General features: G+C 43.3%; 5 protein-coding genes across 13 annotated transcripts; 4 read left to right on the forward strand and 1 right to left on the reverse strand.

Moving 5' to 3' along the window:
• The first annotated feature begins 265 nt into the window (after positions 1 to 265).
• plp1b (proteolipid protein 1b) lies at positions 266 to 5,225 on the forward strand. Of its 2 annotated transcripts, none has more exons than XM_040180504.2 (7): positions 266 to 411; positions 2,523 to 2,709; positions 2,820 to 2,976; positions 3,191 to 3,368; positions 3,642 to 3,715; positions 3,891 to 3,956; positions 4,303 to 5,225. In XM_040180504.2, the coding sequence occupies exons 1-7, from the start codon at positions 408 to 410 to the stop codon at positions 4,372 to 4,374; spliced, it is 738 nt and encodes a 245-aa protein (XP_040036438.1). In that variant the 5' UTR covers positions 266 to 407; the 3' UTR covers positions 4,375 to 5,225. The 2 variants fall into 2 exon arrangements, with proteins under 2 accessions (XP_040036438.1, XP_040036436.1); XM_040180502.2 differs by lacking the exon at positions 266 to 411 and adding an exon at positions 664 to 2,163.
• Positions 5,214 to 13,414, reverse strand: LOC120822816 (uncharacterized). 3 transcript variants are annotated; one of them, XM_078105112.1, is made up of 9 exons: positions 13,201 to 13,317; positions 12,462 to 12,499; positions 12,256 to 12,364; positions 12,015 to 12,086; positions 6,173 to 7,938; positions 5,980 to 6,094; positions 5,821 to 5,883; positions 5,623 to 5,722; positions 5,214 to 5,536 (listed from the first exon to the last, which is right to left on the reverse strand). In XM_078105112.1, the coding sequence occupies exons 2-9, from the start codon at positions 12,469 to 12,471 to the stop codon at positions 5,426 to 5,428; spliced, it is 2,346 nt and encodes a 781-aa protein (XP_077961238.1). In that variant the 5' UTR covers positions 12,472 to 12,499; positions 13,201 to 13,317; the 3' UTR covers positions 5,214 to 5,425. The 3 variants fall into 3 exon arrangements, with proteins under 3 accessions (XP_077961238.1, XP_077961236.1, XP_077961237.1); XM_078105110.1 differs by having other exon boundaries at positions 5,980 to 7,938; positions 13,201 to 13,414; XM_078105111.1 differs by having other exon boundaries at positions 5,980 to 7,938; positions 12,462 to 12,504; positions 13,201 to 13,269.
• LOC120822808 (uncharacterized) lies at positions 8,470 to 10,958 on the forward strand. 2 transcript variants are annotated; one of them, XM_078105114.1, is made up of 3 exons: positions 8,470 to 8,839; positions 8,930 to 8,979; positions 9,259 to 10,958. In XM_078105114.1, the coding sequence occupies exon 3, from the start codon at positions 9,265 to 9,267 to the stop codon at positions 10,561 to 10,563; it is 1,299 nt and encodes a 432-aa protein (XP_077961240.1). In that variant the 5' UTR covers positions 8,470 to 8,839; positions 8,930 to 8,979; positions 9,259 to 9,264; the 3' UTR covers positions 10,564 to 10,958. The 2 variants fall into 2 exon arrangements, with proteins under 2 accessions (XP_077961240.1, XP_040038670.2); XM_040182736.2 differs by lacking the exon at positions 8,930 to 8,979 and having other exon boundaries at positions 8,502 to 8,839.
• Positions 13,415 to 14,917: 1,503 nt separating the features above from the next.
• Positions 14,918 to 17,334, forward strand: cwc15 (CWC15 spliceosome associated protein). 2 transcript variants are annotated; one of them, XM_040181896.2, is made up of 7 exons: positions 14,918 to 15,159; positions 15,673 to 15,818; positions 16,036 to 16,148; positions 16,255 to 16,358; positions 16,437 to 16,547; positions 16,659 to 16,828; positions 16,938 to 17,334. In XM_040181896.2, exons 2-7 carry the CDS (start codon positions 15,682 to 15,684, stop codon positions 17,065 to 17,067), a joined length of 765 nt encoding a protein of 254 aa, XP_040037830.2. In that variant the 5' UTR covers positions 14,918 to 15,159; positions 15,673 to 15,681; the 3' UTR covers positions 17,068 to 17,334. The 2 variants fall into 2 exon arrangements, with proteins under 2 accessions (XP_040037830.2, XP_040037831.2); XM_040181897.2 differs by having other exon boundaries at positions 14,918 to 15,056.
• A 495-nt stretch (positions 17,335 to 17,829) lies between these two features.
• Positions 17,830 to 23,411, forward strand: mtmr2 (myotubularin related protein 2). Of its 4 annotated transcripts, none has more exons than XM_040181892.2 (16): positions 17,830 to 18,139; positions 18,633 to 18,750; positions 18,846 to 18,869; positions 19,003 to 19,069; positions 19,170 to 19,264; positions 19,350 to 19,454; positions 20,047 to 20,151; positions 20,237 to 20,320; positions 20,410 to 20,559; positions 20,671 to 20,859; positions 20,959 to 21,144; positions 21,233 to 21,439; positions 21,520 to 21,612; positions 21,716 to 21,829; positions 21,961 to 22,137; positions 22,272 to 23,411. In XM_040181892.2, exons 1-16 carry the CDS (start codon positions 18,060 to 18,062, stop codon positions 22,434 to 22,436), a joined length of 1,959 nt encoding a protein of 652 aa, XP_040037826.1. In that variant the 5' UTR covers positions 17,830 to 18,059; the 3' UTR covers positions 22,437 to 23,411. The 4 variants fall into 4 exon arrangements, with proteins under 4 accessions (XP_040037826.1, XP_040037827.1, XP_040037828.1 ...); XM_040181893.2 differs by having other exon boundaries at positions 19,006 to 19,069; XM_040181894.2 differs by having other exon boundaries at positions 17,898 to 18,139; positions 18,633 to 18,735.
• The last annotated feature ends 1,267 nt before the right edge of the window (positions 23,412 to 24,678 follow it).

A 24,678-nucleotide genomic window follows, 5' to 3' on the forward strand; every position in this document is an offset into this window, starting at 1 on the left:
CAGAGAATTGAGAATTGTGCAACTTTGCCCTTAAAAATAGATTGTATTATTTGATACGTATGTCATCTTGGTAAAGTGAAGTAAACTACCCAAATGTCTTTGTATATTCAATAGATTCAAAGAGCTCAAAACAGGAAATATCACCAAAAAATGAATATCAGAAATTATAAGCCATTCTTTGTCCCAATTCCTGAACCCATGGCTCCATAAATAATGTCTGGCAGCTGAAATGGGACTTTGTGACTTTAAGATGTGAGTTGAGGAGATGTGGTCTATCTATTGTTGATGAGACAAAAGCGCGAGTCAGATTCATATGGGAGTGGCAGGGAATAACTTCTCATATCCTCATATCACAGTCACAAAGCGACCCAGCAAAACTTCAATAAGCCCCGCACTTCTCTCCGGACATGGGTGAGTGCACAGAATCTTTAATAACTCTTTTTATCTGTTATTAATGTGATTTGAAATGGTGTCTTTCAATAACTTACTAAAGTTTCCTTTAGTATATGCTGCCTGCCCTTAGAGACATGTTGCCCATGTGCACTGTCCTGTGGGCAAGATTTTTCTGCAATTGAATCCCTTTTTTTCATTTAACAGAAGTATTTTGATTTCGCAGATGGATCACTGACTAGCGCTGATTCACATTTATATGTGATATTGTATCATTTTTACATACAATAAGGATTTCAACAGACTGAAACGGAGGGCTCAGCTACAGACTTACTTGCTCTTAAATACAGCAACTCCTCGTAACCTCTTCTAACCCCTTTTGTGCACAAACAAACAGTGGAATCACAGTGGCTGACAGAGATGGCATTGACTCTCAACATGCCACGGTCAGGGCAGGTCAAAGAGGTGAAAAGAGGTCAGAAACTCCCACGGCTGTCATTGGTATAAATTAGCAAATTTCCATCAGAGCTGTGGACCCAAATAACCTCGGGAGACCATTTCTTACAGACATTTTATAAAGCTTGCACGTTCTTAGCAGCATTTGAATGAATAATTAGTTATAATTACTAATTATTAGTGATGTCAGATCAGATGTGATTAGTGATCTACTGTAATTTTTACTCACTGCGTTGCACTGAGTGAAAATAAATGACACGATGGCCATCATCACTTTATCACTTTAGTCACTGCTGCAGCGGGGCACAGCTGAAGCGTGGGCGTCATTTTGGGAACTCTATCTGTTACTATTCATGACGCTGTGGTAGTTTGTTAAAATCACAGACCTAGTTCCATCCAACTAAAATCCCCAGAATTTGTGAAGTTGGCAAGAGAGAGGATGCTTTATCTCAACAATCAACGTCATATGTCTTCCTATTCCACTGGGATGTTTAATTTTGTTGCAGCAGTTTCCCTAAAACAAATATAATTGTTGATGATGTTGATAACTGTTGATGATTATCAGAATGTTCCATGGAACTAATAGCACTAAAATTGTTTAGCCGCCAAAGAATTTCCGAACGTAAAAAAACAAGATTGATAGGGATTGTTGTTGTTGTTGTTGTTGTTGTTGTTGTAGATATTCATATTGCCCGTCCCGCTCATTATGCTTCCACCCACTCTTTGAACACTTGAACCCAGCCTCCGCCGGCATTGACACTCACTGCGATGGTACCAGCCTCAGCCAGCTGTGGAGGGAGGATGGCCTGAGAAGTGATATCGACTAGTTTAGAGTGTGACAGAGTGTGTAGTGTGACACAGACGTACTACTTTGTGTGCGCGCGTGTGTGTGTGTGTGTACGCGTGTTTTGTCGCACCATGGTCTTTGTTTATTTAACATCGCTGCCCTTTGTTCCTCCCTGATCATGGCAAGGACAATGGATATTGTCCCTGCAGCAACAAAGAGAAGCTCTTTCTTCAGGCCCCTGGAGCCAGAGTTTCACCACCATCTCTCACCCTCGCCTGGTGACGCCTGTAACCGCTGGACAAAGAGGGCAGGACCACAGCTCGTAGGGGCTGAGCTGTGAGGTGTTGGTACCAGCAGAGGAGCTTTAACATGCCGATGAAGTCAGCGCGGAGACTTATTTTACTGTAGCAACAGCTTGTAGACGGCGCTGCACATCACTGGTTGGCACTGGGATCGCTCTTGTTGTGGAGTACGGGATCAGAAGCAGCAAATGTTTCCGGTCAGGCAGCCTTGGCTTTGCAAAGCCTTAGGTGCTTCTCTCTATCCCATTTCTTCCAATGCATTTATTAACACTGTGGATTTTTGCTACCTTTGCTTACAGTGGAGGAAGTGCTTGAGGTGGCGGTGAACTGCTTTGTTTGGACGCTTTTTTGGGGGGGGAGGAATCGCTGCTTGAACTCTTGTTTGTCACTAATGTGGGGGTATTTTTCTGTTGCTTTCTTGCCTGTTGCTGGGGTTTGGATGTATGCTCATGGATTTTCAGACAGAGCGAAGCCTTTTTCCCGGCTCCCCCACAGGGTGAAAGGGTTCCCCGACGCGGCGTAGATGTGCTGTGTGCTTGTATGTGCGGTGTGTGCCGCCTGTGTGCTGATATATTATGCCCCCTCAGGTTGTTATGATTGCTGTATCCGGTGCATTGGGGCGGTGCCCTACCCGTCCCTGGTGGCCACCCTGCTCTTCTATGCCGGCGTGGCCTTATTTTGCGGCTGTGGGCATGAAGCGTTGTCCCAGACCGAAGTCCTTGTCGAGACTCACTTCGCCCGCAATGTTCAGGACTTTGTGGTCTTGGCCTCCTTGTGAGTGATGCTTCAATTAATTCTCTCTGATTGTGACTTTTTGGCCTCTCGAAAAAATGGTTTCCTTTTTTTACTGTTTGACATCAATACTCTTCCTGTGACTGTTCCAGTATCAAGTACTTCCAGTTCGTGATCTACGGCCTGGCGTCGTTTTTCTTCCTCTATGGAATCCTGCTGCTGGCCGAGGGTTTCTACACCACGAGTGCTGTCAAGCAGACGTTCGGTGAATTCAGGAGCACCCACTGTGGCCGCTGCCTCAGCCTGACGGTGAGCGCGAGGAGAAGGGACAGGGGGGGGAGCAAAGAGGGAGGGGAAATATGACGTCACTGTTCAGATGCTGAATGCTGGTTTTGTTCTTGCTCAGAATTTCAATGAAATGTTCTCCATTTTCGCAATTTCTATCTAAAATCCCGGTTGATATTTAAATTAAATGAAACCACATCTACGTGAGCTGATGTCCCGCCCTTTCTTATTTCAACAGTTTATCATAGTGACGTACATCTTGGCTTTCATCTGGCTGGCAGTGTTTGCCTTCACTGCCATCCCGGTCTTCTTCTTGTTCAACATGGAGCAGACCTGCCACAACATAAACCTCCTGGCTGAAACAACACCCAGCATTAATCAGCACGGCTGGATTTGCATGGATGCCAGGCAGTATGGTGCGTTGTCCTTATAACGACCCGACCGGCCGGCACACTCCCCGCCTGACTAGAATGCCAATATGTCTGGGAAAGCAACAAATTCATCACTGGGGAATGGACGCAAAACTGCTAGTTGAATAAGTTATAAAGTAATGGAGATAACTGCAGCTCAACTTAATTTATGCAGGTTTGTGTCCCTGACATGCACTATGCAAGCAGGGACCTAAATGCGTCATAGCTCATCATTCATCACAGATTGCAAGAGACACTTATGTCATGTCTTGATTTAAGGTCTGCTTCCTTGGAACGCAATGCCAGGGAAGGCTTGTGGAATGACCCTGGCCAATATTTGCAAAACCAGCGAAGTGAGTAGCCCAAATCCAATATTCCCTTTCACAGGGTTTAGTATTGTGTCAGCATGCTGAAGTTAAAATCAATGTGTAAAATCAACTGATATTGTGTGGTGAGTTGATACTTTTTTTTTATTTAATGAATCAGTTCTCTGAATATGAACCAACATGTGTTTGATATGTCTTACAGTTCCACGTCACCTACGACTTGTACATAGCTGCATTTGCTGGTGCCGGGATCGCTCTTTTGGCACTGGTAAGCAGAAAATACCATTATATAAGCATTCAAAGGTAGTATGTGTAAGACAAAAAAAACACTCTAGCAAAGAAATAGTTTCATCACAGTATTGAGATCAACGGTAAGAAAAGTCCGGTTTCAATTTAGGTACCATAAAAATCCTATTGGATGTTCAACAGAAATATAAAAAGGTATTTTTCTCAAACACTGTACAACCCGCCGGCCTGGTACCCCTTTGAGGCAAGTAAGAATGAATGTTTGTTTGTTTTTTGGGGTGAATCAACCCTTTCAAAATGGTTCACATATTTTAAGATATTTGACCTTTCCATTCTTTCCACCTCCATCCCAATGTCTTTCTTTGCAGTTTGTGTATTTGGCTGCCACCACCTACAATTACGCGGTCTTGCGGTTCCTGGGGAGGAAAGGCGTCCGCTAAGGACAACGCATCCGTCCCTGTCAACTCCATCTCCTGGCTGTGAAGGGGAGACAGTCAACACGGGACCTCCCTCCATCCTCTGGGAAACAGTACACTGCCAATGTGGATCACCTGCTATAGTTTTTCTTTACACGAGTCCGATAACAGACAAATGTTTACCATCACTGTTTTGTATGAACAACAGGCAGAGAGATGAAGATAATTCACATCCAGCGTCCTCCTCTTCGAATCCTCCTCTCAGATGATTCTCTTTGCTTTGTTGTTCATTCTCCTCTCACTTTCGTTTATGCTTTGTTTTTTGCAAAGCCTCTTTGGTGCTGGTGCTGCTGTCAGATTGGGTTGTGTGATAATTGCATGTATGAATAATTAAGAGCAATGACAGCTCGCCTTGCAAATCATAACTACATGCAAGCCATTCAGTGTTTAGTGATCCATGTATGGTTCTGAGTAGGATTTTGTCTCTGCTGCCTCATTATTACCATCTTGTGCAGCAACGTTGTGTGAACTAAAGCAAGGGATGCTGAATGTACCAAATGTCTCTGCATGGGTTTGGTGTATCCTTTCATCTCCTTCCGTGCTTCCACTGACAACACATGTACTTTGCTTTCACTCAAACATTTTTGCTTAATTTAAATGCCACTGCGTAGGAGGGACACAAAGACATGTATCCATTTTCTGGATATTTGGGTTACTGCTTAAAATAAGCTGGTTTTATGTTACTGAGGTGCCGACGCTTCAATAACAGGTGGCTCATATTTGATGTGTAGCCCTGCTACTTACCGGGCTGGTTGGTGTGTGTGTGTGTGTGTGCTCATTTTTAATTAAGGCGAAATAAACCATTTTAATCTGAAGTAATCATTTATTTTTATTTAAACATGTATAGTATGTCAATATTATTTGATTGTATCTCATAAAAACATCTTTGGCAACAGTATGCTGCCACATCCTTTCGTAGAACAAATATTTCCGGATAAAATGTCCTAAAACATCTTTCAGGACAGCGTAACTGCAGGTTATGCTTTGAGTCTTCTCCGGGTCATATTCTGCCCGCTTAGGTTTCGATGTTGAGAGTTTCTGCAAAGCAGGTGTCACATTGGACCCCTTGGTCATGCGAGAACAAGGGAGTCAGCAATTCTCCCAGGGGCTTTGTACACACATAACACTGCAAAGAAATACTCAACATTAACATTAAGCAACGATAAGAGCCTTCAATAATAGACGGTATGTAGCGTATGTGGCAGAACCAACCTTTAGACAGTCAGGGTGGCAGGTCCACGCAGGGTCACTGAACAAGATCTTGACATTTCCAGCAATGATTTTCTCACAGAATGAACAAACGTTGCTGTTCCTGGAGTGGAGAGAAAGAGTTCAAAAGATTATCACCAATTTTAACCAAATATACTAAATATCTGGAATTCCAAATTGTGAGAAATTGTGAAAAATTACCTTTTCTCATTCTGAGTTTGTGTGGATTGTGAATCCTTCTTGGATTTTTTAGAGATGTCAGAGCTAGAAAAAAATAATGATAAGCAAACAAGATGCATTTTATGGCACACGTGAAAACCAGAGAATATGTGATTTGGTTCCTTTTTTATGAGAGCTTACTTATTGGCATCATCAGAGGGCTGGTTCCGCTTGGTCTCCTCAGTGCGGGATTGTTTTGGATCCTTTAGGGGCTCAGCAGCCACTTCAGTTGTCGGTGGCTCCTCATCTGATGATTCTGACAGTTCAATGAGTCTGTAAGAGAACTTATCCTCAACAGCTTCAGCATCTGAAGATGTCACAGGTTCAAAAGTACCGTTGATGATAAGCTCCCCCACATGATCTGCTGCTCTTTCAGTGTTTGGCTCAACACTTTGCTCGATAACAGGGTTGTCAGCGGGCTGAACTTTGTGCTCAACTACCTCTTCAGGTCCGGTCTTTACAACTGGCTTGGCTGCGGCCGCAGCCTCGACTCCAGATGCTTCAGGGTTCACTGCACTCTCAGCAGCAGCTGTGGCAAGTGATTCAGATGCAGTGTTTGCCACTATGTCACGGACCGGGTCCACATTGACTGGAAGTGGAGCATTTTCACCTGCAGCCCGAGTCACAGCAGGTGTCTCAGGTGATGATTCCACAGCAACATCCGCTGCAGCTTCAACACTTTCCCCAGTAGCTTGTTCTGGAGGACCTTTCTCACGATTCCCCTCTGGAGCAGTTTCAGTAACGCGTTGAGAGGGCCCCTCAGATTCAGGTTCTGCCAATAAGTCAGGCACTGGTTCCACACTGATCTCTAGCGCGGCTTTGTTTCCAGGTGTGGTCTCCAACGCGTTGGTCGTGTTCGATGAGGGCTTTGTCACAATCTCAGCGACAGCTTCGGCGCTCTCTTCAAGGACAACCTCTTTTACAAGTGTTGCATCAACAACGTCCCTTATCTCAGGGGATGGCGCCACAGCAACCTCAGCTTTAGCTTTGACAATTTCTGCTGCAGCTTGTTCTGGAGGACCTTTTTCACGATTCCCCTTTGGAGCAGTTTCAGTAACGCGTTGAGAGGGCCCCTCAGATTCAGGTTCTGCCAATAAGCCTGGTACTGGTTCCACACTGATCTCTACTGCGGCTTTGTTTCCAGGTGTGGTCTCCAACGCGTTGGTCGTGTTCGATGAAGGCTTTGTCACAATCTCAGCGACAGCTTCGGCGCTCTCTTCAAGGACAACCTCTTTTACAAGTGTTGCATCAACAACGTCACTTATCTCAGGGGATGGCGCCACAGCAACCTCAGCTTTAGCTTTGACAATTTCTGCTGCAGCTTGTTCTGGAGGACCTTTCTCACGATTCCCCGCTGGAGCAGTTTCAGTAACGCGTTGAGAGGGCCCCTCAGATTCAGGTTCTGCCAATAAGTCAGGCACTGGTTCCACACTGATCTCTAGCGCGGCTTTGTTTCCAGGTGTGGTCTCCAACGCGTTGCTAGTGTTCAATGGAGACTTTGTCACAATCTCAGCGACAGCTTCGACGCTCTCTTGAAGGACAACCTCTTTTACAAGTGTTGCATCAACAACGTCACTTATCTCAGGTGATGGAGCCACAGCAACCTCAGCTTTAGCTTCTACAATTTCTCCTGCACCCTGTTTTGGAGGACCTTTCATACAATTTCCCTCTGCAAGCTGCACAGTTGATTGTACTTCTGCATGTTCTAATTGTGTTGCAATGTCCTGCTCTGTTTTGGTTGCAGGTTCCTCTTTGGGTTTAGGTTTGACTGCAGGAGCTACACAGGTTTCTGCCTCAGGGTCTTGCACATGGGCATTGGCTGAGACCTTGGCCTCACTGTGTTCTTGGTTTGACTGCTCAACTGTTTTATTAGTTTGTTCTCCCTTGTTTTCTGTAGTTGTGTTGGCAACTGCCTGCTCAGCTGGTTGCACGGGAGAAACTGCTTCTGGATTTCTCTTTGTTGAAGGAATTTCATGTGGTTCACCATTTTGGATTTCTTCTGTAACATGAACTTCTGCAGAGACGTCGGCAGTCATGTTGGCACATCTTTCTTCTGATTGGGTGTCATTTTGGATAATTTCTTCTGTGGGTGCTTGCGGCCTATAACAGAGGGAGTTATTTATTCCTAGGTATACAGAAAAGACATATCAACAAACATCCCTCGACTCAGCATTAGTTCCACTCAATGTAGGGAACTCTCATACTGACTTTGCATCATCTGTGGTCTCCACTGTTGACCCCTCAGGCTGAGCATCTTCTTGGGGAGGACTAACCTCCCCATTTGCCTGATTATATAAATCACTAACAAATAAGCCAGAAAAGAAACATATATTTATATATGTATACATATATATATGTATACATATATAAATATTTATCTTAATCTGTGATGGAAAAGAAAACGTTTTGATTGAATTACCATTATATTGAACACACAAAAAAATCAAAAACCAACCAAAGACAAAAATAAAAAAATACCACAATGTACAATGTAACAGTGATGTGGAATAAATTAAATGTTTTTAATGAATAAATTAAACTTGTTTTTATTTGATGCATGATTTTTAATGTATCTGCATTCTGATGCTATTTATTTATTGCATTTGAATATCTGAAAAGTGGAAGGCTTATTTTTGTAACCGGAACCTAGATACTTTTATTTTGAAGACACTGTTCTTTAACTTCCGGTTTCGTTCCTCGGGCTAGTGATGCTAGGTGTTTAATGCTAGGAAGAGGAGGATGGGGCTCTTTCAAAACATAGATGCTTCATTTAAATGTGCGGAAGCGAAATGCATGTAGCGGTGGCTGTAGACTGCACACTGCCCCGTGGTTCATCATTTTAAGTGCTTTTTTCCCCGATAAAGCACCAGACGTCACATGATTGTAACGTTAGCTAACGTTAGTTTACAAATGTAACGTAACGGTTCACGACGTCACACAACCGGGGCCACGCGACGAGTCAACTACAACTAAAAAGTAGTACGACGTCTCCCAGACACCAGTAAGTCAGCTGTTACTGCATGATGTATACCTACATTATCACTTTTAGTCAGTACTTGTGTCAAATTTGACCCCGTTTCTGCCTTCATAGGTTGACTAGAGGTCTCTCAAAAAGATCCCATCACACGGCAGGTTTAACAGGTTTAAGTGATGTACTGTTGAGTGTCTCCAAAGTTTTATTTATATTCCTCTTAAATGAGTGAATCCTAATACAACTTTAGCCTCGTTTAACCACCTGAGGAGATTCATTGGCTCTGTTTCTGGACCTTTGTCCTTGTAAGCAAACAGTTGGAACAGCAATCTTTGAAACTATGCTCCTATTTCTTTTTGTAAGATAATTGCATAATTTGGCTGATTGCGTGTATCTCATTTGTTTATTGTGTTATTCATGCTTGCGTTTTTTTTTCTGCACTACACCAGAAAGAAATGCCATCGAGAAATCATCTTGACAAAGTCGGTCGGAAGAAGAAGAAGAAATGGGCGGAGGAGGCCATGGAGCGTGCGCTGATCGAGGTCAAGTCAGGGAGGTGTACTGTGAGACAGGCTGCCAAAGAGTTTGGAGTCCCTAAGTCTTCCCTGGGGGACAGAGTCAGTGGACGGGTGACACCGGGGAGTCGCAGCGGGCCAGCTCAGCTCATAACCTCTGCAGACGAGGATCTGCTGGTGGAGTTCTCTTTATACGTGTCCAAGCATGGTTTCCCACTGACGAAGCAACAGCTGGTGTCCTTCGCCTCGTCCATTTATAAGCGGCAGCATCGGAGGGTGGCGTTTTCGAAACTGGGCCAGACATGGTGGCTCAATTTCAGAAAACGTCAAGAAAAGAACATCACCATTCAGCCAGCAGACAATGCTCTCCGCGGGAGGACAACGTGTGTGAGAAAAGAAGCGGTGGATCAGTTTGTGCATTTACTGAGCACCGTCATGGACGCCCGTGGGCTCAGAGACAAGCCGCAACAAATTTTCAACTGCAGCGAAACGGGATTTCAGCTGGGCAGGAAGAGAGTGATTCTCCCCAAATCTGCCAGTCTGGGCTACAAGCCAACGCAAGGCTTGAGGGACCACATCTCCGTCCTGGCTTGCTTCAGCGCAGCTGGAGAGGAAATCCCCCCATTTATTATCTACTCCAAGGCATACCCAGGGGGAGTGTGTTACAAGACTCAAGGGCCTCCAAATGCCCTCTACGGTTGGTCAGACTTGGGGTATATCAACTCTGACCTTTTCAAGAAATGGTTCCTCAAGCACTTCCTCGTGCACGCGCCAAAAGAGCGTCCGCTGCTGCTGATTTTCGATGGTCACAAGTCTCCCATAAACCTTGAGGTGGTGGAAACGGCCCGTAACGAGGACGTGGTCCTCCTGTGCCTCCCTCCGAACTGCTCTCACATCCTGCAGCCGCTCGACGCGGGTCTCTTTGTCCTCCTGAAGCAGCGCTTCGCCGCACTCATAGGTGACGGTTCTGCCTCCGGTACTCACTTTGCAGTCAGCAAGAAGGAGTTCTCGGGCGTGTTTAAAGGGACTTATCAGGTGGCGAAAGAGGAGGAGGGCGTAAGGATCGTGAAGGAGGGTTATAGGAAATGTGGCATCTTCCCGCTGAGCCACTTTGCCATTAATGAGGGTAATTTGATGCCATTGAACGGCGTGTGCCCAGCTGCCGGACCCTCCCTGTACACAGCAGCAGGGGGAGTGCACGCTGAAGGAGACCTCACAGCAGCTGGACCCTCGTCGTGAGTGGCCATCAGTAGATCTACTAGCTTTGCAATATTTTCTTATTCAAGCTAACTAATATTTATCAGTATGAATCACAGACAATAAACTGTGCTTGATTGCTGTTTTAGTGGAGTAAGCGGTGTAGTAGTCTGCTAGGTAATCTAAGTGTATTCAGCTAACATATTAAAGCATGACAACAGATTCACCTCATGGTTCTTAACACGTTACAAGGAGATTTAAGTCTAGGCCACACTGTCAAATATTATCTTGTTTCAGTTCTGTTGTGAAAACTTAATAGAGAATAAATATATATATATATATATAATCCGATTACCTTTTTTTACAATGTTGTTTTTGGTTCAGTATCCATGCAGAATATTTGAAAAAAGATGAACATATTAAACTTGTTCTAAAGCTACTTCCTTTTTCTGATGTTCATGCCTACTGCAAAACAAACACATAACTAATTGGTCAAATGTTTTTTGAAACTGATGGGAGGGAAACGCTTCTTTGAAAAGGCTAACTCAGTTCATTTGAGTCATATTATTCTTTGAGTATTCTTAATGTACTTGGCCCATTAAGTAGTTCTAAAAGTAATATACTTTCTGAGTAATAATAAATGTGCTGACTGTAAACAGTATTTAACCATTGCAGAACAGATCTTGATCTGTTTAAACAAAGTAAAAGAATATGACTGATCATTGAATGCCACGTTACCCGAAAGCATCTTAACTTTTTTATGCTCCGCAAAACATAGAGAATAGTATTCAACATACGTGATCACTAAATATTGATGGCTAGTAAAGTATTTGTAAAGCAAAAAAAAGTGGTTTATCTCCTTGGAATGTCTATTGGCCGAAATAACGCTTTTGGTGTTGAAGGGAAACCATGCGCGTAAAGAAGCTGTTTGTGGAAATATTTAAGTATACTTAATAAGTATTCCCATCAATGTATATATTCACATCAATGCTTCATCAACTACCTGAAGCTCTACACTCTCTGGATGTAGCAGAGATCGTGGGGATCAGTTCATGTTTATGTTGGTAAATATCACTGATTGTGGTTTGTCGCTGAAGCCTTTTATTTTTTGACACAACAAAGTCAAAGGAGAAATCACATCCACTGATGATGGGGAATCACTGCTGTGGTTCACTGGTTTGAAGCAACTGCTTCTGTCAAACTGGCGACATCTTTCGGCCAAACTATGCTATTGCGTTAGTATGCACAGCTCTGCTGTGTTGACAGCTCTCTGATAAGAATCAAACAGCTATTTCTACTTGGCAACGTGTCGTTGCGATAAAGATCTTTTGTCAGGTGCGTTGCTTTGTCCTCCTGAGAGATCTAGATCTCTTTTCCATCGAAACTTTGATCTCCTATTTCATTCTTGCCTTGGTTTGACCTATTTTTTTCATCCAGTTCCTGTTGAAGTTTCTGGGGAAAAGCGTTGATACGCCCCTCTCTCTGATACTCACTCAAACTTCTTTGCTAAGGACTGGACGGATGTATGCCGCGGGACTGAGGACGTCTCCACATCATGGCCTTTCCTGCAAGACAGAGGAAGCTGCTGAGAATCTTCCAGTATCCATATTTTTACGCACTTTGTTGTTTTGCTGGAAAGCATCAGATTTGGATCTGTAACTTTCACTTTATATTTTATTTACTTTAAATTATAACTTTGATTTTTGGATGTTGCATCTTAGCTTCTGAGACTACCTTGCTCCTTCTTTCTCCTTGTTTGACTTCTGACTCTGGATCCAACAGCCATCCTTTTTCAGTAAAGTCCGCACCCTGGTAGTTTTAAACACTTTGTTTCTGTTAACCTCTACAACACACACACACACATAAAAAAAAGACACCCACATTTTGTGTATGAGTACCAGGAATAATAGCGCTGTTAGTCTGATTTATGTGGGTCTTACCCTCCGACATGATGCTGGTGTTTCTTCAGATGTTCAACCTGATCAAAGTATTTGAAAATACGATTTTTCCATTATATTGCCGGTTTGTTTTTAAGTTTCCTTACAAATAAAACAGTAACAACAGTGTATAAAACTGTAATATACCATATTGGCTTCTGTTTAGCCGTTTCTCTTTCTACACTCACCACTGACTTCAGATTTTTGGGAATTAACCTGCATCTCATACACAACCAGTTATACTGCATTCTGCGGCATAATTCACTCTGTATGTAAATAGGACATTGAAGTATTTATCACATCTCTAACCACTCTGAACAACTACTGTTCTTCAAATCTGAACTGGGGAGCGTTGATAAAAAATGTAATTATAAAATGTTTACACAACGCACAACGTTTGATCTCATGAAAACATGGTTGGAAAATGTTAAACTGGACACTGGTGGAGTAATGTCACTCTAGATATTAGTCTTCATATTTGTTAGGGATCTTAACCCGTCCTGTGTTCACAGTGTGTGTCCTGGTCCGTATTCTTTTTAGGCTCCACTTGACATTTTAACCTGCACTTTTGCGTTTTAATCCCTTGTGATAAATCTCACAGGGGACGAGCCATCACCAATTAACCAGGTCAAATCCATTATGCAGAGAAAATGTAAAACTGTGGCTCCGTAATAAAACCCCATCGCCGCATAGCCACATTAAAAACAGAACCATCCATCCTTGCACCAAATTGTGTTCTCACCTGTTGAGGTCAGCTGTCAGAGCGGAGTGGTGTCGAGCTTCTCCTGGGTATCTGTCTCATTCAGGTGAGGTGTAGTAGTATATCAACCTGAGCCCCCCCCCCCCTTCAGAGTCCACCCACTGTCAGTGTCGAGCACCTGGACGCCGTAATGCGGGAGTTGGCTTCCATCCGAAAGTTGGCAGACGTGGTGCATTCTTTCATAGCCTTAGGTTTCCTGAAATGTAACATTGCAGAAAGGTGCGTTTCACACACCATTTCTGAAGGGTGAGACAACAAACCAAAAACCTGCTCACTAGTTTTATCTCTTTTTTTGCCAGCTGTTGATGTACAATACGTTGAAGGCACTTTTGCGTAAATATGTGCAGAAATAAAACACTGCAGCTCAAAGATTTCACAAGAACAAACTTCTGATGTTTCTCTTTTGTGAAAAAAATGTGTTTCCTTTCCAAACAGGCAGCTCAAGAATCATAAAAGACCGGTTCTTAAGCTATGTGGAATTTAATCCACTGAGCCGTTCTATTTTATCAAAACAGAATGTGCAACTTTTCCTGAGAAACTGTTGCAGGCCGCTGCCAAATGTTACATCATTTTCCATTAGAATGGAATGGACAGAATTACGATCAACTCGAAAGTTTCGACTGACTCCTTAATGTAATTAAAAATAGAAATTCTCAGCATGCCTGCATACAGTGGTTGGCGACTGCAAATGGCATAGCTAAATAGTGCTAGCACACATTCTTTTTTTCGTCTCACACTAAACTCACAAACAGCGTGAATTCAGCCTTGTGTCATCTCATAACTGACGTTTTGTCTTCTGTTGAAACACTTGTTGTTAACTTGTGCTGGTTAAACAAGACAAGTTAACGAGACCTTTAAGTAACTAAATATTTGAGGAATCTGGTAGAGCGTCCTCTGTTGGTTTGCTTCCGTGATCCTCAGTCCTTTGTAAAAATTCCTATCTTTAATTATCACACCAACATGTATACTGTGTTGTGTTGTGTATAAGTGTAGTGCTCAATCATTATGGTGGAGAATGAGGAAGGTACATTCTGTCCTAACTGCATTCTGTGCAACGCAAAAAAACATCATAAAAGGTACAAAGTGAAAAGAGATCTCCTTAAGTTTTAAAACAAAAATGTATATTTTTCTACAATTAAATTGCAGACTGTTCTATTGTGATTACACAGTATAATACGAATGTAAAAATGAATAAATGTGTAATGGCACGTGTGTTGTGTCTTTGATGTTTAGGTATGTGTGCTATGTGTCTCACCTGTTGTCCCCTTCGGGACAAAACTGTTAAGTTGAAAGTTACTGACAGCCTTGTTTGGTTTTGACATTTGCTCTGACTGCTTACATTTTTGTGTATTTGCTTTTTCATTTTTCACAAATAAGACTGCAGGGATTTATATTATATGACTTATTGGCAATAAATGTTTCCTGATTCCTGATTGTATAGCTAGCAAATTCTGATGACATATAACACAAGTTAACTTTCAAGCTATTTAATTTACTAGAAATCAAAGGCTATTCTCTGCCTCATATTTCCCTAACTTCAATACTGCACATGTGTATAAAAGGTATATCAGATGTAAAAGAAGAAGAGTAAATGAAAAACCTAGAAACTGTAGAATATTTATATACCTATATTCTCTGATCCCAGCTGCAGTTTTGATGTTATTTAGACATACTTTTAAAAATACAATATGAAGATTCACATGGTGGAATGTAGTATCTTCCAATTCACGCGTGTTCATGAACGCACCTTTTCCTCACGCAGATTTCTAGATAGTTGCTACAGGAAGTGACGTCACTCGTTGAATCGAGGCTTCCTTTTGTCGTGTGGTAGCAGCAACGTAAGTGCTACTTATCGATAAATATTTTGTAAAACGCCGAAATTCTGAATTTTTGTTCTATTTTAATAACGCTTTCTGAAATACTTACGTATAAAGTAGGCAGGTGAGACGAAATTTCACTGCTTTCCTCCTCAATACTGTTGTCAGATAAGGCTAGCAAGCTAGCATCTTATTATTTAGCTATACTGGCTAACTGACTAGCTTGTTTACTGTAACGTTACTTTATCAACAACTAACAGCCGTTTGCCTTAAAACAGAGTGCGATTCACAAAGACAACAGTGTAGTTGTTAATCTTTTGAATCATACCATTTGATCCGTTAAAACGTGTTTTACGATTGAACAAATTAGTTTGAATGTAACTTGTGCCTCAGTCCTGAAATTCGTAATTTCACTAATGCTGACGTTAAGTTAGTTAATTCTCTGTCTCTCAACCATAGTGAATCATGCTTATACTAACGTCATATACACTTGCATTATCACACATCCACCATAGTGTAAATGTTCCTTTAGAAGAGATGTTTTCTGTTTAGCTAGTTGGCAGTAAATGTACTCACTTTTAGATTAAGACACTTACAGACACTCTTGTTTGTTCCCCTTTTATGTGCGACTTCAAAGCCATTAAAGATGACTACAGCTGCTAGACCAACATTTGAGCCCGCCAGAGGAGGGAGAGGTAAAGGAGAAGGAGGAGGGGATCTGAGTGCCCTGTCTAAGCAGTACTCCAGTCGAGATCTTCCAGGTCACACCAAGATCAAGTACAGGTATGTTAACCAAGTATGAGTGGATTTAGATCCAAGGGTTGTAATCAGTGTGTCGCTGAGCACACTGCAGGGTTGATCGGCACTGATTTTATTTCCATCATGTAACTTTCTGAATTGTTCCCGCTGCACCTTCTGTCCACTCATTCTGAAGGTGGATTAATGCTGGAATCAAAATATTGTTTGGGTTTTTCCTGAAAAAATGTTTTCCCATCATAAGGCAACCTACCCAGGATGCCCCAGAGGAGGTACGTGCCCGTGATTTCCGCAGGGAGCTGGAGGAGCGGGAACGTGTAGCTGTGCGTGAAAAGACAAGAGAAAGGGGACCAAGAGGTTGGTTTGATCTGTAGGAACTTGTTAAGCATGTTTTTAGTTAGTAATTCTGGCCAAAATTTTAATTTTATTTAAAGTTTAAATCCACAAAACACTAACTTTCCAGAGCACACAACATCATCATCCTCATCTTCGTCATCCTCTTCAAAGAGGCCCAGACTGGACCAGATCCCAGCAGCCAACCTTGATGCTGATGACCCTCTCACTGATGTAAGCTCTGGCACTGCACACTAGGGCCTGATTAGCATTTGTTAGACTCCCTCACCAATGTTGCTTGGTTCTTTATAGGATGATGAGGACGAGGACTCTGAGGAGGACAGTGATGATGATGACACTGCAGCTCTTCTCGCAGAACTGGAGAAGATCAAGAAGGAGCGGGCTGAAGAGCAAGAACGCAAAGTAAACTACAATTTCATCCTGGAGTGTTTGAACAGGCCAGATAGGACATGGGTTTTATTTGTGAGGAGGCAAATCCCTCATTTAGTGACTTTGTTTCTTCTCCCATCTTAGGAGCGGGAGCAAAAGGCAGAGGAGGAGAGGATTCGCATGGAGAATATTTTGAGTGGCAATCCATTGATTAATTTGGCAGGGCAACAACAACAGCAGCAGCAACAACAACAACAACAGCAGCAACAGCAGCAGATTACCCAGACTCAGAATACCTTCAAAGTAAAGAGAAGGTATTTTACAAACCCAGATATGTGTACAAGACACAAGTGTTGTTTCAAGAAAGAAGTTTACTTTACTTTCCTCTAACAATCAAAATGTAATGTCTCAATATCTTTCTAGGTGGGATGACGATGTTGTTTTCAAGAATTGCGCCAAAGGAGTAGACGATGCAAGGAAGGAGAAACGCTTCATCAATGACACACTTCGCTCTGAGTTCCACAAGAAATTTATGGAAAAATATGTAAAGTAAAGGACTGTCTGTTTTTTATTCATCTCATCTGTTAGGTATCCGACCTAAAGTTAGATGGCATTTAGATACATTCTATTCTCTAATGCATTCTTATTTGTACACTCAGCACATACAAGCTTGTATATAAATGAGTTGGTGATGTCATCCTTTTGAATAAAGCTCATAAAAAGTTGAATTAAATTGTAAGATGTGATTCGACACCTGAGTCTTACTGTATTTTTTTTTAAATTGATTTCAATAAAAAAACAACTTTAAGTCTGTTAAAAATGGCTTGCAGGAATTTTTATTTATTTATTGTGGGGAATATATTTTCCTCACGTACGTTTTTAGAGTTTTTCTTTTACTTTGATATCTTATTTTGGTACATCTTTAACATAACAGGGTTTATATAAATCTGAACTGTTAGGAACCGTCAAATTAAATAGCTTCATGTACAGTATATAATGACCTTGGTTACAAATGTTATTATAGTATAAAGGTTATTCTACATATCTATCAAATCATTCCATTTTCATTATTTTTCCAATTCAAGTTATACTTGCCAACAGTCAACATTTATTACATGAAAAGGGTATAAATATCAAGGAATGAGGAACCATTTTAAGTGTGGTATTTATGGGAAAGGATACACAATACATGTGCACGTAAAATACTTTGCCAGAAAATGTTGGCTAATAGGCCCTATTGAAATGCACAGCGATGTGTGGTATTCCTGCTATTTTCAAGACAAGTTGTTCGATTGTTCATTAAAAAAAGTACGAGGAGCAGTGACGGTCACGCGCCACTAGAGGGCGCCCCGTCCGACAACCGCCTCCGCCGGGGACGGGGACTGGGAGGCTGTCGGGAAAACATGGCAGCTTCCTTTTGTTGGTGGGGATTTACTGCACTCCGAGGGGGGGTTTAAAACACATCCCTCCGCGAGGACAGACCGATCCGAGTCGGCTTTCCCCGCACCCGCCTGTCCTCAAAAAAACACTCGAAGCAGGAGGAACATGGAGAAGAGCGGCAGCGTCGACAGTTTGGGCTCCAAGCGCTCCTCCTCCCGGCAGCCCAGCGTCGACTCATTGTCCAGGTAGCCGAGCCCACCGCGACGCCTTCCCCGGAGCTAACGCTAGCTGCACAGTCTAGAGAACTGTGTGTACGTGCTTTTATAAAACGTGAGCTGACGCGGCTCCTGACGCGCCGCTAGTATTCGTTCATTTCTCCGCGTGAGGTGAACGCGGTGAACGCACGCGACTGATGACAAGCCTTCCGCCCGGCTGTCTTCGTTAATTAACTGGTTGTAATTAACGTTATAAGGCGACATACTCCGCTGTACTGTGAAATGAGTTAGAAAAGAAAAATGAAAACTGTCACAACGTCATATCGTTACATCTCCACGTGACGCCTTCTAATTACTCACACGAAACACTACAACTAGTTAAAAAAAATCTAAAACTTTGTTTGTTGTTTGTTGTCTGTTGTTAGTCGGCCAGTTTATTTTATCAGTTTATTTCAAAATGAGACGTGGCTGCCCGCAGCGTGTGCAACATTTCACCCCTTCGTCATGTCATCTCTCTCGCCAGCACTTCCACCTCCCGCTCGGACCGGTCCGCCCAGGCCAAGCCGCTCTTCGCGATGTCCTCCGAGTCCGTGGCGACCTCCGCAGAGCTCTCCCCGGAGTTCCGGGTCCGTAGCCTGCACGTAATTCACTGGCATCCTACTACAGCTGCTTCCTCGTCATTTAACTAATGATAAACGACTAGATTGTGACTCTCCTCTTTTCTGCACCCCTTCAGGTGAAGCCCAAGACTGCGGCCAAGGTGTGCCTCCTCATCATGTACTATCCATCCTAACTATTCATATGATTACCCAGCAAATACCGTGGGTCCAGGTAAAGAGACCGCTCCATGTTAGGAGTCAATTTATTAATTAATTTGTATCAAATGTTTCCAGCAGGTCTTCAGAGATTCAGGCAAAGAAGAGCCACAGTTACTTCCAAATGAAGCTGTGCAAGACATGGGTACGGCCTCAACAGCTTGCTTGCATAAAGGAGCCACTTTATCATCCAACCATGCAAATATTTTTGATACAATTGATAAATCTGTTTGTTTTTTTTATAGCCCAAGATGTGACCTATTTCTGTCCTTTCATTGGAGCACTGAGCGGAACAGTTTTGGTTACCAACTACAGACTTTTCTTCAGATGCATGGACAGGGTATACTTTTGTTTTACCAAAGCACTTAAAGCCCAGCATTTTGAGGAATCCATCCGTTTTTTGATAATGTGTTGTTGGTTTCCAGGAGCCAGCATTCGTGCTGGACTTGCCCCTCGGGGTGGTGAGTCGCGTGGAAAAGATTGGCGGTGCATCGAACAGGGGTGACGTGTCCTACGGGTTGGTTTGTAAGGTGAGCAATGTGGAAATGTTCTGGAATAATTGCACCTGTTTTACACAGAATTTCAGATGTTTAGAGGACCTTTACAGTGCACCGACTAATGCAGTGGTTCTCAAACTGTGGGGCGCGACCCTCTGGTGGGGCGCGAGAGGCAGTCCGAAATGTAGAGGGTTTTTTTTTAAACTCTTTTAAATTTGTTTGAAATAATTATTTTATTTATTATCCTTTATTAATCCCTTCATTTTTACCCATCCTTCGTAATTAAGGAGCAGTGTGCTGTTGTGAAGCACTGGGGCTTCAGTGTCTTGCTCAAGGACGCTGAGACATGCAAACTATGGAGAGAACACGGATCGAACCGCAATGTAAAACATCACAGCCCTGTTTTGTTAGGTCCACGGACGATTTTGTTTTTTTCCCATTTTTGTTGGGGCGGTGGGGCCCGACAGAAAAAGTTTGAGAACCACTGGGTTAATGCATAGAGGCAGAGCCTCCTCTCCTCGCTGACAGAAAGGAAATGAACATGCTCCATGTCCACAATATCCTACAAAAATGCAGCTTTAAATCCTCCGGTTTGACCATGACCTGCTTCTCTGCCTCCCTGCAGGATATGCGTAATCTACGCTTTGCACACAAGCAAATGGAGGACACACTCAGGAAGTCCATTTTTGAAGTGCTGGTCAAATTTGCGTTTCCTGTTTCCAACGGGCTGGTGAGTGATTGTCAGCCACACCGTCGCTGACCCTGTAGCTCTGCTCTGTCGGCTGGCCGATGAACTTCCCTTGTCCTCTCCACAGCAAATATACGCCTTTGAATATGGGCAAGTCTTCCCCGAGAACGGATGGAAGGTGTACGACGCTCTCTCGGAATACAAAAGACAGGTATTTTTTTTTTAAACGACCACATTTGCCTGATGTTACGGGAAGCCCATTGCATCGCTGTGTTATGTGTGTATGTGTGTTTTTTAAAGGGTATACCTAATGAAAGCTGGAGGATAACAAAAGTAAACGACCACTATGAGGTTTGCGACACATACCCGTCCACTCTGGCGGTGCCTGTCAACATACCGGACGAAGAGCTCAAGAGAGTTGCTGCCTTTCGAGCAAAGGGAAGGATACCAGTGAGTGAGCGGCCTCCAGCATGAATCTTAACCAATCCTCTCCTGTGCAGCTGGACCAATGGACTTTCTGTTGTCTTATTGGGGTTGTATGTTGTGTGTGTGTGTGTGTAGGTGTTGTCATGGATCCATCCAGAGAGCCAGGCGACGGTGACGCGCTGCAGTCAGCCCATGGTGGGCGTCAACGGGAAGCGCAGCAAAGAGGACGAGAAATACCTCCAGGCGATCATGGACGCTAATGCTCAGTCCCACAAACTCTTCATCTTTGATGCGAGGCCCAGCGTCAACGCCGCTGCAAACAAGGTTCCCCGCGTGTGTTTAAAAGGGAAACTAAACGCATGAACCATCTCAGCGACAACACTGTCACCACTGGGATTTTTTGTTTGTTTTTTTCCTCTCCAGATGAAAGGCGGCGGTTATGAAAGCGAGGACGCGTATCAGAATGCCGAGCTGGTGTTCTTGGACATTCACAATATCCACGTGATGAGAGAGTCGCTCCGTAAGCTGAAGGACGTGGTCTACCCCAACATCGAGGACTCCCACTGGCTCTCCAATCTGGAGTCCACCCATTGGCTCGAGCACATCAAGGTGAGCACCCGATCTTGGAAAGGAAAAATAAAAATAAAATGATTGCAAGATGAGCCCTTGCTAAGTTCCTTGTATGCGCGTTCTGTAGCTGATCCTGGCAGGAGCGCTGCGGATCGCAGACAAGGTGGAGTCGGGGAAAACCTCAGTGGTGGTGCACTGCAGCGACGGTTGGGACCGCACCGGCCAGCTCACCTCCTTGGCCATGCTCATGCTGGACGGCTACTACCGCACCATCCGCGGCTTCGAGGTGCTGCTGGAGAAAGAGTGGCTGAGCTTTGGTCACCGCTTCCAGCTGGTAAACACGGCTTCACGCACTCACCCCGATGAGCGGCCCTCCCAGTTCTGTCACCAATGGTACTTTTCCTCCTCTTCAAGCGCCTCGGTCATGGCGACAAGAACCACACGGACGCAGACCGCTCACCTGTTTTCATCCAGTTCATCGACTGCGTCTGGCAGTTGACTCGCCAGGTAGGCAAGAGCGGGGGGGAGGGGGGGGCTGAAATGTGGAAAAAAGCATCCTCACAATAACACGGTGTTTCAGGGACACTAATATACCTGTTTTTTGTTGAAGTTTCCTGCAGCGTTTGAGTTTAACGAGTACTTTCTGGTAACCATCCTGGACCACCTCTACAGCTGCCTCTTTGGCACCTTCTTGTGCAACAGCGAACAGCAGCGGTTGAAGGAGGTGAGAGCATTTTGTTTCTCACAGCGTTTTAAACGAGACGTTTTAACGTCCGGCACAGGAGCGAGCGTAGAACGTTTGTTGCCGCTTCGCAGTCAGTGTCGTGACCGCCGCACCTTTTTTTCCTTTTACAGGAGATTCCCAAGAGGACGGTGTCGTTGTGGTCGTATGTAAATAGCCAGCTGGAGGAGTTTACCAATCCCATGTATGTCAACTACTCCAACCACGTGCTGTTCCCTGTAGTCAGCCTACGTCACCTGGAGCTCTGGGTTGGCTACTACATCCGCTGGAACCCTCGTATGAGGCCTCAGGTATGTTGGGAAACCCGTCTTTGGTAACCCTCTGCGGTTTTAAGGTTGTTTTGCACTCCTCCGTACATGCTCCATTGCAGTTATTGAGCTCCACACATAGTTTTCATTCTGTTGTTGTTGTTGTTGCTGCGCAGGAACCTGTTCATCAGCGTCACAAGGAGCTGCTGGCGAAGCGGGCGGAGCTGCAAAAGCGAGTGGACGAGTTGCAGCGCGAAGTGACGAACCGCTCGGCCTCTTCTTCCTCTGAGCGCACGGGCTCGCCCACGCGCTCCATCACCCCCGTGCAGACCTTTGTTTGACACAACTTTGACAGCGCAGCAGACGCCGAATCCTACCTGAGAGAAGTTGACCAAAGGCGGTAAATCAGTTGGCCGAACGCGGCGTTGACCAAAGGCCACCGAACAGGAGTCTGATGCGTTTCTACAGCTCACAGGTCGTGCAGAGTCTGCTTTACTACAGCCATATTGTACTCTTCCTCCGGGGTCGAGAGGACATGTAACCAGAATAGTGAGAACATAATCACCTACAATCAGTGTTGAATCTTTGGCGCACACTAAAATATTGCTCGGGTAAATCAAGCACGCATTGTACACTTCATAGGGACTCGACTGCAAATGTTTAGATAATGAAAGCAGTGCGGAAGAAGCAACTGTGAAGATGTACAATCGCTGCAAAAATGATTTTGAGCTTTAGTACTAAACACAACTAAATGGCTGAGTTGTTAGATTTTGTTTAACGTAGCTGAAGGGCAGCAATACAAGCTCAAGTCAGTGCTTTTAGGTTGTTGTGACCAAATAGCCATGTCTTGTTGTTTTTTTAAATACGTAACGTTTCACATATGACATTCCTCAGTTTTGTTTTTCTAACTAGATATTTATTATCCTTTATTCCTGTATTTATGGTTTACAGACACACACACACACACGTTCTCATGTCATACATTGGTTAGAGACGCTACCACGCGAGATTAATAACCCACGCAGAATATGCAACGGTTAATTTCTTTGAGTTAATCGTCAGCTATGTAGTCAAATATGGATATGTTATCATTTCTTAGTTATGCTTTTTAAACCTAGTATCAGACAATTCGAATGTGTAACAACGAATTGGCTTTGGGTGTTTTCATATTTTAATGAAGAACTGTGCCTTGATCTGAATGACTGAGTTGGATAAATAAAAGAGAAAAGTGTGCACAGTTTTTGAAATGCCAAGAGAAAACATTTTTTCTTCCACTGTCCATGCGAATACTTCCAATAAAAACAACTCAATTTCAAGGTGTTTTTATGATTTGTACGTTAGTGGAGCATGAACACAAGCCACGCCAGTTTATTCCTTGCCTTTACCTATTAGTGTTTCAAATCATACCAGAGCCCTGATTACATTAATCATCTCTTGTTATGATTATAGTCCTTCCACAAAATGAATGAATGAATCAAGCACATTCACACTGTAAATGTCAGACTTGAGTGTAATCATAAACTGAAGAGGCACTAAAGACATCTATAATCAAGCTGTTTCACTCACACCTAAATATTAGATGACAAGCCATAAATTGACTTTATTTATTACAATTCCCTTGATTTCATTATGCCCATCATTTCTAATTCATTTATGCTGCCACATAGATTGCAATTCTCTGTTTCTAAGTTTAGTTTAGTTAATAAAATAGGACAGTGTGCTCCATCCACTTCATTGCTTCAAAACACGTTCTGAGAACAAAAAGTGTATCAACATATTTCTGTTCACACACTTTGTGTTTACAAAGGTCCTTTTCGGGCCACTGGAAAGAGACAGGCACTGAAATCGATGGCTCGATCTTTCCATCCATCATGGCAGCTAAAATAAAGTTCACCTGCTCCTCATTATAGCGTTACAACTTCTGATATCGCACCAAATGTCACGGCTGTCTTTTATTTAAGGATCTTTAAGTAATGGATTGAAACTTGATGTAGCTTCTGCTCCAAATTAAGCTCGAAACCAGGATATCTAGGACGCCCTTGATGTATACAATGCAGAAAACAATTGGGCTTGATATAATACAAAATGACCACATGACCTCATTCTGTCAATGCTGATTGAAATGTTCAGACCTGAGATCTAAACTTGGTTGGAGTCTCACATGACGTGATGCTGAATATCATACAACGTGTGAAATATCTTGTTTAGTGGAACTGATATTTCTGGGTACATTTTGTTTTTGCAAGTATAATACAGATCCATGTTGTACTAAAATATAAGTAAAAAACAAATTGTTGCGCTAAGATTGGGTCCTTCTATATTCTTAAGTATATGTGTTTATTAACATAAGCATCAACTTGTATCCATCATGTACAGAATGAACGGTTATGTGTGACAGCACAGCCAATGTGAGTCTCACTGCTGGTTTGTTTCAGAGCTTACGGTCCTTTTAATAACAGTGTTTCACACGGCGACAATTTAGAGATGCTGCCTGTAACTTCCTGGAGCTCCTGATCAGCCAGACATGTGGTGGTTGCACCTGCAAGTGGATCACAGACTTCCTGTCTGACAGGAAACAGCACG

The sequence above is a fragment of the Gasterosteus aculeatus genome, chromosome 7 (assembly GCF_964276395.1).
Source record: "Gasterosteus aculeatus chromosome 7, fGasAcu3.hap1.1, whole genome shotgun sequence".
Taxonomy (NCBI): Eukaryota; Metazoa; Chordata; class Actinopteri; order Perciformes; family Gasterosteidae; genus Gasterosteus; species Gasterosteus aculeatus.